Source organism: Mytilus edulis, chromosome 6 (genome assembly GCF_963676685.1).
Source record: "Mytilus edulis chromosome 6, xbMytEdul2.2, whole genome shotgun sequence".
Classification (NCBI taxonomy): Eukaryota; Metazoa; Mollusca; class Bivalvia; order Mytilida; family Mytilidae; genus Mytilus; species Mytilus edulis.
Window position 1 is genome coordinate 34,457,923 of NC_092349.1, and position 13,119 is coordinate 34,471,041.

The 13,119-nt window shown below is 30.8% G+C and overlaps 1 protein-coding gene across 1 annotated transcript in view; it reads right to left on the reverse strand.

Annotated features, from left to right (window-relative positions):
• LOC139527561 (uncharacterized) overlaps positions 1-13,119 on the reverse strand; it is a 47,595-nt gene that overhangs the window by 29,952 nt on the left and 4,524 nt on the right. Inside the window, exons 2-4 of the mRNA XM_071323069.1 lie at positions 10,841-10,943; positions 8,799-8,936; positions 6,892-7,218 (exon numbers count right to left, since the gene is read on the reverse strand). Of these exons, the coding sequence (XP_071179170.1) occupies positions 6,892-7,218; positions 8,799-8,936; positions 10,841-10,940 (565 nt within the window). The 5' untranslated portion in view covers positions 10,941-10,943. The remainder of the gene's footprint in view (positions 1-6,891; positions 7,219-8,798; positions 8,937-10,840; positions 10,944-13,119) is intronic.

Here is a 13,119-nt window from a genome sequence, read left to right on the forward strand (position 1 = left end):
GAATGATTGAATGAAAAGTTACCTTTTAAATAACAGATACATGTAAGATAATTTAATGTTGCATATTAAGTAATACTTTATTTACACATTATTTAATATACCTATTAAAAAGATTGATATGTTATTATGTTGATGGATTTAAGATATTGAAGTAAATGAATAAATAAATAGAAAATTTGTGTTGCTGTATATGATTATTAACTTTTCTTGATGGAGGGCAGGACTTTTTCGGGACGTTTGGATTGGGTGTTTTTAAGCTCAGGATTTTCTTTCGTGATTTTATTTTAAAATTTCGGACCTCAGAAGATCATGTTTTTAGCCCGGGATTTTGGGATCAGGACCCCTGCAACATCCCCACCTCCTTCTTTGACAAATAATATAAAGTCAGTAAAAATATATCAATTATTTACATCAAAAGTCTAAAATAATTTCTTTATTTTTGTTGAATCATATAAACCTCCTTTTGATTATTTAAGATTAAAATAAGAAAGATTTCAATTTAAATGAAATGATAACACACATCTGAAAACAATCATAGTATATACATTATGAGATTTTCTCATGTTTAAAGGCTTTCATGTAGCAAAAAAATGCCCATATATCCACTCCAAATGAGTATTTTGGGATAGTTGTCTCATTGGCAATTATTCACATCTGATTAGTTTTCCATTAAAATGTTAAAATTCAAATAAAAAGCATTCAATTCTAATTTAAATGTGAACCTTCTCATTCTTGGACCACATAGAAATTTGTAGACAATTAAAATATATTATAATTTCATATAACAACTGTAGAAAAGTTCGAAATTATTTTCATTTGATAATATCATCTGCATATATTATATACTTTCAGATAACAATAGGAATAAGAAGAGCAGGATTTCTATTTTGAGGATTTACATGTATGGGACAGAGGACTATTTGACTTGATTTTACTTTTAACTTGGACTTTTTAACAATAATACTCTTAAATTATTTAAAATATTTTATACGTATGTTTCATTTTAACATTATTTTTATGACTGTATTTATTTATCATTTAATAAACGTTTATTTCTAAACATTTTTATATTTTTAAATATACAATGTGAAACACTCAACCATTTTATATTGATAACGTGGGGTAAATGTACATGAGACAATAATGCTGTTGCAATACAATAAAACTTATTGTCATTGAAAAACCTGAGATTCATAGATGCAAAGCTAGCATATTCATAGGGGTCCCTTTTGTGGTTGATTAAATAGGGAATCACTGGAGCGGGCCCCTCTTAAGTCAGTCAGCAGCCCCCTAGAAAAAGTTCTGGATCCGTCACTGATATCAGGCATATACATGTATGTACTGTAGTATTTGAGACATAAAAAAATCAAAGATATAAAAAGTAAACTTGATGGTCTTTAATGATTGATTATAGGTGTGAAGGACTGAAATAGAAAGGTTTTAAAATCGTTCAGTTCTCCTAGACATAGTGAGGTATCCTTGAGGTCTCTCAAATGGCCTATCATGACGACTTTTCACTGTTTTTTTGAAGTGTGGTAACCCCTGCACCTAAATAAATCATTTTCAGTAGTCTCTCTTTTTTTCATACTTTTTTGATGAAAAGTCTAAACTAATATTCAAATTAGAAAAAAGAAAACTGAGCAACTTGAACCCACAACATACAATTGATATCAGGTGTTCTGGAAGAGTAAGTAGATCCTGCTCCTTGTGTAGTATTAGGAATGAGATGTCCTGGTGCTCTTTTCCTATATGTTATCACATGATTTTGCAAATTATTGCAATTGTGTGCTTTTTAAGAATGGAGAAAAATGTGTGAAAAAGTAATATATTGCATAAAAATCAGCACACAGATATAGGAATGGTATGATTCTGATTAGACTATAGATCCTGTGTCCAAGCTTTGTTTTCTTGTAGATTGGTGTAAAATAAAAATGTGGGTCAAGCATTAATATCAATGCAACAAAACAGGATCCCCAAAATCAGAGTGAGACTTTCATATGCAAATTTCAAAGTAGACCTTAGAAGTGATACAGCATTTTGTTAATGCTTTAAATGGTCATATAGCTCTGACATGTATTAAGAATTGGATGTACTAGGCATTGTGCATTCCTATTGAATGTTAATCTCAAGTTCTCAAGAGTTAAACATGCCCCACGGCCCAGACACACTCAAACATGAATGGTTAGTGTACACCATGTTGCTTGATATGCATGATAAGGACAGGACAGACATCAAGTTATAAACATGTGTGAGTGTCAACTTCCAACTTGCTTAGTTTTTTTGTCGAGCCTGCAACTTTTGTTGCAGAAAGCTCGACATAGGGATAGTGATCAGGCGGTGAAAATTATAGATGCATCAGATTAATATTTGTTGATTGGTACTTTTTTTAATTGACAAGTTGATTTCAGATTAATATTTACTGAATCAAAGAATGACTAACCATTACCCTACAAAAATGGCTTAAAACAAATACTAACTGAGTGCTTACACTTTGCACATGCGTAGGATTTTTATCCAGACATTAACTTTTGACTTACCCCTTCAGCTGAAATTTTTGAAAAGTTGGGGGGAAAAAGGGGGGTTCTTCCAGACAACTGAAGTCATTTATATGGACAAATTCGTTCATAGATTAACCTAGTTTCAATGTACTATATACATCTGTTACACACTGCAGCATAATTAAATAACTACAGAAAATGTAATACTGCGAGGAGTTTGAGCAGTCTGAGCAACATGAAAAACATCAACAAATGACGGTGTAAAGCCTTCAACCCATCATCATTTTTAAGTAAAATATATTTAAAATCCTGGAAACATCATCACCCTTCATTGTCTCAATCAGTTTCGTGGTTAAAAACTGTAAAATATGACATAATTTGCTTAATTTTGCGCCGAAATAACTCCAAAAACGTTAGAAAAGTGTTGAATTTTGACCTCCGGTTGAAGTATTTATTATGTAAACAAGACTCAGAGTGACGGGGAATCCTATACATAGTCATGTGCCCATATGTTTCTGGGTCACATTTATTTATATCTCGACCAATGAAAAGCTTTAGGATGCATTTGTGTCAGTTCCTAGCAAACAGGGGGATTACCCGCGTTTTTTTGGAAATCTACGGAGGACGTCTTTTGATTTATCATATTTCAGTAACGCAGCACTTATTTTAATACCTATTTTGGCAGTCGTGTGACAAAATCTATTCTAATGAAAAATTAACCTCAAATACTGATGGATGTTTAGTTGTTTTAATAAATTTATTGTCTGAAGCACAGGCTATGTTTTTGTTTACACGCTGGTTACAGCGCCACCTCAAAATTGTTAGATTATCTCCCCTTTCCCGCGTGACCACCGGAAGTAGCTCTTCAATGTCACTGGCTTTCCCACGGCATGGTAAAAACTTTTGGATCTCTGCTTGTCCTCGGGGCTACGTATAGCAAATGGAAGGTTATTATGAGACTCGTCAGGTAATGATACTTATATGTCTAAAAATGGTTTTAGCACTGTTGTTTATGCTTTAGTGAGTGAAAGTCTCCTGTTCTCATTTCAATATTTTAAAACAAATGTCTTTACATATCTCTCAGATCATGCTAAAATTGATTTATTTTTAAAAAGTTCAATTAATGAGAACACTGAGTTAAAATTAGATAACAATACATGGAAGAGTATTAGTACCTATAAATGGACAGAACAATCAAAGAACTTGGTGATTAATGCTGTATTCACTGATTATATCAGAGAAGAAACTATAAGTCTGGAAATACTTGATATTAATAAAACTCAAGATGGTGTTGATGAAGCAGTTGAAAAGCTAACACATATTTTGCAATATATTTCTGAGATAAATGCAGCATGTAAGAAATTTTTGGAAGTAACAAAAATGAAAGAAAAAGAGAAAAAGTTGAACTAAAGACAGGGGACACTGGACTATTTACTGTAAATGAATGATTGTGTATATATATATATATATATGTGAATTATAGTTATATTGTTTACTTATTTTGTATGTCACAAACTTAATGTTTAAAGTTTATATATGGCAATACATATTTGAATTGAATTGATTAATTTCAGTATGAACTTTCATTACTATAAATTAAGTGTATTTGCTTTTTATTATCAATTCTCAGTTTACTAATAGCAAATACACTTTATTCAAAGTAGAGACAGTATTATATGTCTCTGTTCATAGTATACAGAAAAACGCAAGCCGGAAGTCTAGTCTAACTTGAAATTCCGTCCAATGACGGAAACAATATCCGGATGCCTTCCCCCCCCCCCCCCCCCCCCGTTTTTTCCAAAAATAACCCAAACTGAATAATCATAAGAATGGATGACAAATAAACTCATCATAGATACCAGGCAATGCGACGATGTATGGTACCTATAGGACACAGAGGCATGATGATTAATTTGTTGCGGAAGGAAGAGAATCGACACACAAAATGAGGTATTCTCGTTTAATAGTACAGATAAATATTGTATTATATAGATCAATTGTTTTTTCTTTTTATGTTTTATGGGATATGTTTTCGTATGGTTTTGATTGTGAAATGTATTATGTGAATGTTTATATAATTTGTCATAAACTTATTGTTTAAAGTATGTATGACAATATATATTTGTTATTGTTGTTACCTTATTTTACTATGAGTAATAATTTGATACTTTAAAGTTGGCAATCGACCTTTCCGTAGTACTTTTCAAAAGTAAATATCAGAATTTACTTTTTACAAAGAACCAGCAAAATAATAAATTCACAATATTGCTGGCGCCGGTAAAAAAGCCATTGCTATACAAATATGTTATTTTGCCTGCTAAAATTAAACAAATTTAATCAGAGCAAACAGAATAGCATATTTTGTATTTTGCAGGCGTCGGCAAAATAGTCACTGCACTTTTTTTTATCCAAAACTTCTAATGAATACTCAAGTATTGGAAGAATACTTTTTCCCCAAATATTTCCATTTTACTGTAAAATTAAGTTTTGTTTAAAAACTAAGCAGCTTTGTAGTTTTCACGATCAGTTCATCAACATTTATTACTAAATATAACAATAACATTCATTGCAATGAGACAACTCATCACTTTAGACCAAATGACATAGAAGAAGACCACCCTACTACCTAAAATAATTAAAACCTACACCATAAATTACGATTTTAAAGACCGCATGACAAATGTTCAACAATTCAAAGAGAAAACGTATATATATATATAAAACAATAAAGGAAAAACAAATATGATATACAGCAACAAAAAAAAAACTGAGTTTCAGGCTTCTGATTTGGGACGGACGGTTACATAATTTGGCGGAATTACAAATATTACTGGTACGAAACCTCCCCTTACCTGCGACTATAATGTAACAGTACGATATTAGAACAAACTATAAAAAACAGTTGAAAGGGCTAAAATCATCCGCTTGATAGAAAGCACACAAATCCCCAAGACATATATCTCCGAGTACTTGCAGTTACTGAAAGCTAGTTTAAAGCTAATAACAACTAATAATTATTTTACATGTACATGATGTATGTTTCAGAAGAATCTGCAATGTTGACAACAATCATGAGGCACTCCAAAATGATAATATAATTCCGTATGATATTAAAAAGCTATGACTGAGTTCACTATCCGTGACAATGTTCAAATAATGCATTGAAACAAAAAAAAACTAGTATTTTTTCATTTTTTCATGATTGTTGAATACACAGGAGATCAATTCTTAAATAAAAAAAATCATCTGTCTAAAACTATATATGACACCTTAATGTTAGCGAGGTGTCATTAGTTGTTGTTCATGTAGCACCACCAAAACAAAGATAACTATCACTTTGTATATTTCACAAACTGAATATCGTAATATCTGCATGTTTTACATTTTCTTAAGTGAATTCAGCAGTTGCAGTATATACAAGTACCATTTGTAAAAAGCCTTCTGAATTCGGCCATACTATCAGATATATCATTTATATATATTAAAATGAACAAATGTCATTAAACCACACCGCTCTGGCACACTAGGTTTAATTTTCCATACTTGATAATAAATCTTTTATGACAACTATCTGTGGTTGTCTAGACAAGTAACTTTTCGACAAGCATAACAAGTGTCCTTTTATACCATATTTTTCATGTTAATATGATAAAGACTTTACCCAAACAGTTGATTTGCTACTATCGTCAAAATGTAATGCTTGGTATTAGTTTTTTGTGAAGTCAACAATGTCAAACAGAAAGATATCTTTGTCCGAAATCTTTATTTACATCGATAATTAATACGATATCAAGTGCATCTTGTTTTCTAGTTTGTTCAAGAGACTAAAAAAAACCGGTCTTAAAATTACAGCAATTATTTACTAGTGCCATCTTAATAAGAAATTGACCCATTGGCCTACATATTTATTTGAAACAATAACACTAAATAAACCATCCCTTTTTTCTCTCATTAAAGTTTAAACCTATTATCCAGGTCCGTCATGGAAGAAATATCTCAAGTCGGTTGATCGCTTTTAAATAACATGCTAATAATTATCTCTTACTATTGACAGTTTGTCATTTTCAGTTAATTCAAATTTGCATTGGTACCGGTGTAAATAAGGCAACAGTAAAATCGTTTTATCTTTCTTTGTTTCTTCAAATAATTAATTTGTAATATCCTCTTCTGACAGTAATTTAAATTAGAAAGTAAGCAACGATTGTTTCTCTCCATCACGTAATCCCTGTCTAGTTTTTGTCTTGAAATATAGTTAGAGATTAAGAAAAGGTTTACTTCAACTAAGGCATTGTTTGTGAGTATATATATTTGAGTGTGTAAACACTTATAACAAGTTAGTGTTGATGGCTAATTTGACATCTTTCTTAACTACATGTTAGTTGAAACTACTTACAAATCTCGGGTCCGTAATGACAAAAGGTATCTTCTTCTCTGCTTTCAGTAGTCTGCATTCTACTGACAAGCATTTGAACACATTCATTGTTTGGTTCAGATTCCTTTAAAACATCCTTGAACAAATGGAAGGTAGGATATGGTCGTTCAGTCAAAATATCAAGTAAAACTTTGTTACGTTCACGCTGTGTTGTTGGTTTGATTATTTCCTCTCTGTCCTCTATCATTAATATACACCTGGAAATCAAGTTATCTAGAACCATCTTGTCAAGAACTGTGTTTTCTAACAAATCGTCATAGTAACGAAAAAGTCCATGAAGTTTGTGATCTGAAATAATTAAATCTAATGTCTAATTATACAGAAAGACACCCACAATATCTTCTGATGTTAATTAGATCTTATTTTTAATATACCTTTTCGCAACTAAGAAAGTATGTAATTACTAAATTTAAGGATGTTTATGTACAGTTTTCTTAAAGAGCTATTGCATATGTTCTGTTTATCTAACTTCCTACCTGACCTTGTTATAGTGATCGGTGGCCAAGAGGTCTAAATAGTTCTACTACTGTAATAACTAGCCCGTCAACACTAAGATTGTGAGTTCGAACCCCGCTCGTGCGTGCGCGTTTGGCTCCTATCTTGTTTGACTAGGTATGTCAGTTTTCCTAACTAAGGTTGGCGGTTTTCTCCTGGCACTGTGGCTTCCTTCATCTATAAATCACTGACCGCCACAAAATAGCCCAAAAGTGGCGCTTATAAGTGCCGTTTAGTTTAAACATATTTTATTTGCAAAAGGAGTTGGACACAAGTTATAACAACCTGAGGGACGTCCTCTCTCTATATAAATATAAACACAAAGTACATAAGATAATGACGATATCTATAATTGCATAACATATGAATGTGACATCCAATCTGAGACCGGTAAATTATTGTTATTCGGAGCGGACTTCATAAGTATGGTTTACTGTTTACCAATCCATGTTACTTTGAGTAAATAAAATATTCAGACATTCGATATAAGAAAATTGTTTTCCAGTAGTTACGAATTAACAAAGTGTTGCCTAGTTGACCACGACAACTCGACCGAGACCGACACAAGACAAAAAAGACAATTATAGCAGCTTCAGTTTATGTTATGTTATGGGCTATTGTCAGTTGAGGTTATTCTAATCATATCGTCATTTAATATTTATTATATAATGTTATACAACTTTCCAAAAATGTAGGTTTGTCTCCTTTTGAAATGATTTTATTACGCAAAAGGTTAGTCTCTTAGTACTGTTCGTTATGTATAAGAGGCAAATCAAGTAAAGAAAGTTAAAATGTAAGAAACTTCTGAACAATTCTAAACAAGCACAATTGAAAATAATAATCATAGAAAGAAACAAATCACTTCTTTTATTCAGAGTGTTATATTCATGTGTCTTTACTGTTTATGTGAACTTTCAAATTTCATTAAGGAATATATATAAAGGGCACCACTCTGTCAAAGTTAAAATTGTGGTTTTATATTCAAACACGGAGTTATAAATTTAGTTAGAGTCATCTGCTTATTGATAGCAATATCGCATAATACGAGGTCAGCCGTAGTACATGCTTATATACATTTAACAAGGGAATTTATTAGTAGTAGAGATATTTCTATATTTGTGTGAGTTTGTTTTTCAGAAATATTTCAGATATGTTTGATTTAATTTCCGTCCAAGTATGTTTTATTCACTAAAAGTTATAAAACATTGGAAAGAAAGTCTGAAACAGAGGGATAATAAGGATAACTTCTGCACACATCGGTACAAAACAGGATAAATAATTTATTTCCAACACCTAAATTTTTATTCTGTAAATAAGCACCACCGCCCTTATTTCGCTACATAATTTTGCAAGGAAATAAACTTATGATTCACCTGGATCTTTTGCCCATTCAAGAAGAGTGTCTTTAAACTGGTGAACATGACTCGAGTTCTTTGCCATTCCAACTGTCTTCATAACGTCTTTAAATTTTCCATCTCCTGCTTTAGATAACGTCAGTACATCGCACTCTCCTGAAACAAATTTTAATATATAATGGTCGATTAAGGTAGCACAATACAAAGATTTTATAACTCCAACTCCCAAGTTTTAAAATGCTGTACCTTTCTTAATAATGCTTGAAAATTTATAAAAGTGGTAGTTTTGGATAGCTAACAGATTACTCTTTCAAATAAATGCAATTGTTAGTATTATGCAACACTTATGTAACCAATTATAATGTTAACTGTGTCTAAAATATTTTTCACCAAATTTCCACTTTCAAATGATATTAGCTTCTGCATAGGTATCCCTAGAGGGTTGATTTTATTATATGTTGTTCCTATGGCCATTATCTACAAAAGGGTGTCTCAGATTTCAGATAGAATGTATAGAACAAATTTTACACCTAATTAAACATTATCTTCTTTTATGTGGTTAGGATGTTTACACTAATTAGAGATTTATGAGAGAATGGAATACAATAGAGACAATCTGAGACACCCTTTTGAAGCCCATGATGTGTTGATTAAGATTTCGTTAAAATTTTCTGTATAGTTAAAGAGATGATGGAGCTAAATTCATTCAAGTGACCTTATCCAGATTTTGCCACTAATTACATAATAATTGATTATATAATGATTGCATAATAAAAATATTGCATTCATTTAAAAGATTAAACTTTTATCTATCTATATATACCTCTTTTATTATTTTCTATGCATTCATAAGAAAGTTACAGCATTTCAAAGGTTGGTGATTGGAAGTAAAAAAATCTTTGTATTGTGCTACCTTAAGCAAGTTTTTATTCTGTTAAAAGTTAAATACATGTAACTATTTGCTTTTAAAGTTTTTCACTGGTAACATTTTTGATTTATTTAAACAAAATTTACGGTTTTAACTCTTACTACACCAGATGTGATGCTTCATGCAACAATATCTTTAAAATAAAGAAAAAGAAAAGAAAATAAAACTTTTAAGATATGATCGAACCTATAAATATATAATATAAAACTGAATGCTTATAAGAATAGAAATTTTTATTTTCCTCCTACTTAATGTACACTGCACACTGTTTCTTCTTTTTTTTTTTATCAGTGTGTTGCTTAAAAATACAAAGTTCACAGAAAATAAAGATACATATATTTCATCTTCGTGTTGCAACTTTCGAGACGCAATACATATGAAGTATTTATCTCATTGACAAGAATATACAGCTTGTGTTTTAATACATAGTTTCAACTTAGGATTGAAATAAAAACCCTTAATTGTACATATTCAGAAAGTATAAGTATCCACAATGGTGAGCTAACTTGTGGAATACACAATAAAATTACCACCGATGTTACCAAAGAAACGTTTTTGTCGTCAGTGCAAAAATCAGTTTAGGACAAAGGAAATCGATCGCATCCGATAGGGAAAAATACAGATTTGCAAAGAAAAAGAAAAGGGAGAGTATTCAATACACATAAAAGGCTGTTACTATAAAGACTTTTACCAATTTAATCATTATATAAACCAGGATAACAATGGTATACGACAGAGACAATAATATATCTATGACATTGATTGTATCCTGATCACATATCAAAACTTTTTAAAATTAGTATATGGTTTTTAAATTAATATTTTAATGATTGTCTATTAAATCAGTATATGTCCTTGCCTATGTATTCAATTTTCCCTTAAAATTGAAAAATACTATGGTACTGTTAGGAATTTCGGGTCAACAATGCTCTTTTACTTTGTACTTGTATGGCTTTATAACCTTTTTAATCTGAGCGTCGCGGATGAGTCTTATGTAGACGAAACTCGCGTCTGGCGTATTAAATTATAATCCTGGTACCTTTGATAACTATATTGTATAACTATTATGTTCATGTGTAACTTAACGAAATTTATTATAAAGGACAAAACATTTTTTAATTAATATGCATACCATGTTTGATGAATCTCTCATAATACTGAAGAAGGCTTGATCTTTCTAGAACACAATGCAGCTGCCGTTCTAACAAATTCTTAGGTTGATTTGTTGCCATACCCTGAAGAACACAATATTAAACATATGCAAAATAATTATATTCATGTATCATGCTTTCAAACAAAATTTAACAAGTCTCGTTAACTTCTGTGAATTGCTTGCGTTTGCTAATAAAAAGATACACACTATAAAATTATGTTAAAGTAAAATTGCAAGAACGTTTTTAACATTATTTTTTTCTACAATTGTAAAAAAGGGACGAAAGATACCACAGGGACAGTCAAACTCATAAATCGAAAAAAAAAACCGACAACGCATGTATAAGGAGCTAATTTAGAAAGTTGGTGTAATTGAAATATTAAGGATCATTAAGCATACTGAAATTTTTTTATTCTGTATTTGTGTTATTTAGATTCGTATTATGTTTAAATGTTTAAAATCTCGTTTATTGTCTAAATGATAAATGTAAAGCTGATTTTTGATCAGACAGTACAATTGTTCTTTTGTGGTTTATTCAATGAAATATTTGTATCGTGAACATTCGTGTCATAAAACGACATTTAAAATCGACGAGGATAATACTTCAATAGTGACAAATAATACATATGTTTTTGTTTAAATTCGAAGCTAATCATCAGATTGCACAGGTTTTCGTATTATGTCACGGTCTGAGATGTAGTGTTACTTATTAAAGGGAAAATTCGCAAAAATAAAATAAAAAAAATGATATTTTGTTCATTCTTATAAAATAAGCATATTCCAAAAATATTGAAGGTTTATTCGTCTATAAGATATGTGAGTTAATCGATTTTGAAAACCGATTATCAAATCTCGGCAAGTAGCCATCTTGAAAATTAATGACCACGGAAATCTAATTACCACAAAGTCCTAGTACCCAGCATGACATGTCCATTAATCAGTGTTAATATAACTTGTCAATTTGATGGATGTTTTACCTGACCAAGTAAAAGAAGAAGCTTTCATAGTTTCTAAGATCTTAAAATCAACTTATGTTTACTAAAATTGATAGGAATATTTCAAAAAATATTTAACAAGACATCATAAATTATTTAGTGGATTACATATTTGCGTACAATGCTTACGTCAGGTTTAAGAGCTGTTAATAAAAGAAGATCGTACATCGGTTTTAACTCCTCGTTAAGTTTACATTTATGCTCTGAGATATAGTAGCAAGTATTATATAGTTACCGATTCTGCTATAATAATGTTATAGTAGTCTCAGTTAAGTGAAAAAAAGTTTGGAGATACTTTTTGTGGAAGAATTATTAACTCCTTTCTAGTTTATTTTGGGTTTTTACCTTACTTGACCAATGTTAAAAAATGTGTCTCAGGTAATCATCATGGCTTCATAATTACCTGGGTAAATTTACACATTCGGGTATTCTAACGGTCGACTTCCTGGCAGGCTTGTGTAATACACAATGAACGCGGTACACGAATCATGTGCGTGATCGCGAGTTAACCAGGTGTGCACTGGTAAGTTTTATAAAATATACCACACTAATAAACTGCCTGTGAGAAATAGCCTTTGTACAACTGTGTGTCACGATTCTGAAAGAAGTATATAACATTAACGTATATAGGAATAAATTATTATTTCAAGTTGTTTTCCGCAGTTGCACTTATCTTTTAGCTTCTTTTTTTCTCAAAATTTAATTAAAAATATCCACCAGTATTATTTTCAGAACTACTTCCAGATTATTGTTCAGATTGTACAAAATCGAAGCTGTGACAATTCGGAAATAGAAGTACATATGAATTTAAGGTCGGACAGTAACTCTCCATGACTTGTAACAATTTAAGAGTGGTTATAAGAAATGGGTATAGGTCTAGGCCTTTTCCCCATGTTATCTAATTTCAATTTTACTATTTATATTTCAGCACCTATTCTTCAGTTTACTATAAGATTTAGTCGTTATTTCTAATCAGTACAATTTCGAAATAAATGTTTTTTATAATTGTTCAATCATTTAACATGTGAAAATCAAATAGAATATCAATTGGTAATCTTCGGACTATACAAATGCAGAATATACTGTGCAGGATTGCTTTCGTCTAACAAGATAAGAGAACTGAAAAAAACCTGTCATATAAAGCAAGCACGCCCTAATCAAAAGAGAAAAAAATGTGTAAGTAAAAGATTATTTGATCGGCAAAATCAACAACCTTTGATCTCGAGTATATTGGTAATAAATTAATGTGTTTTTATAGTATAG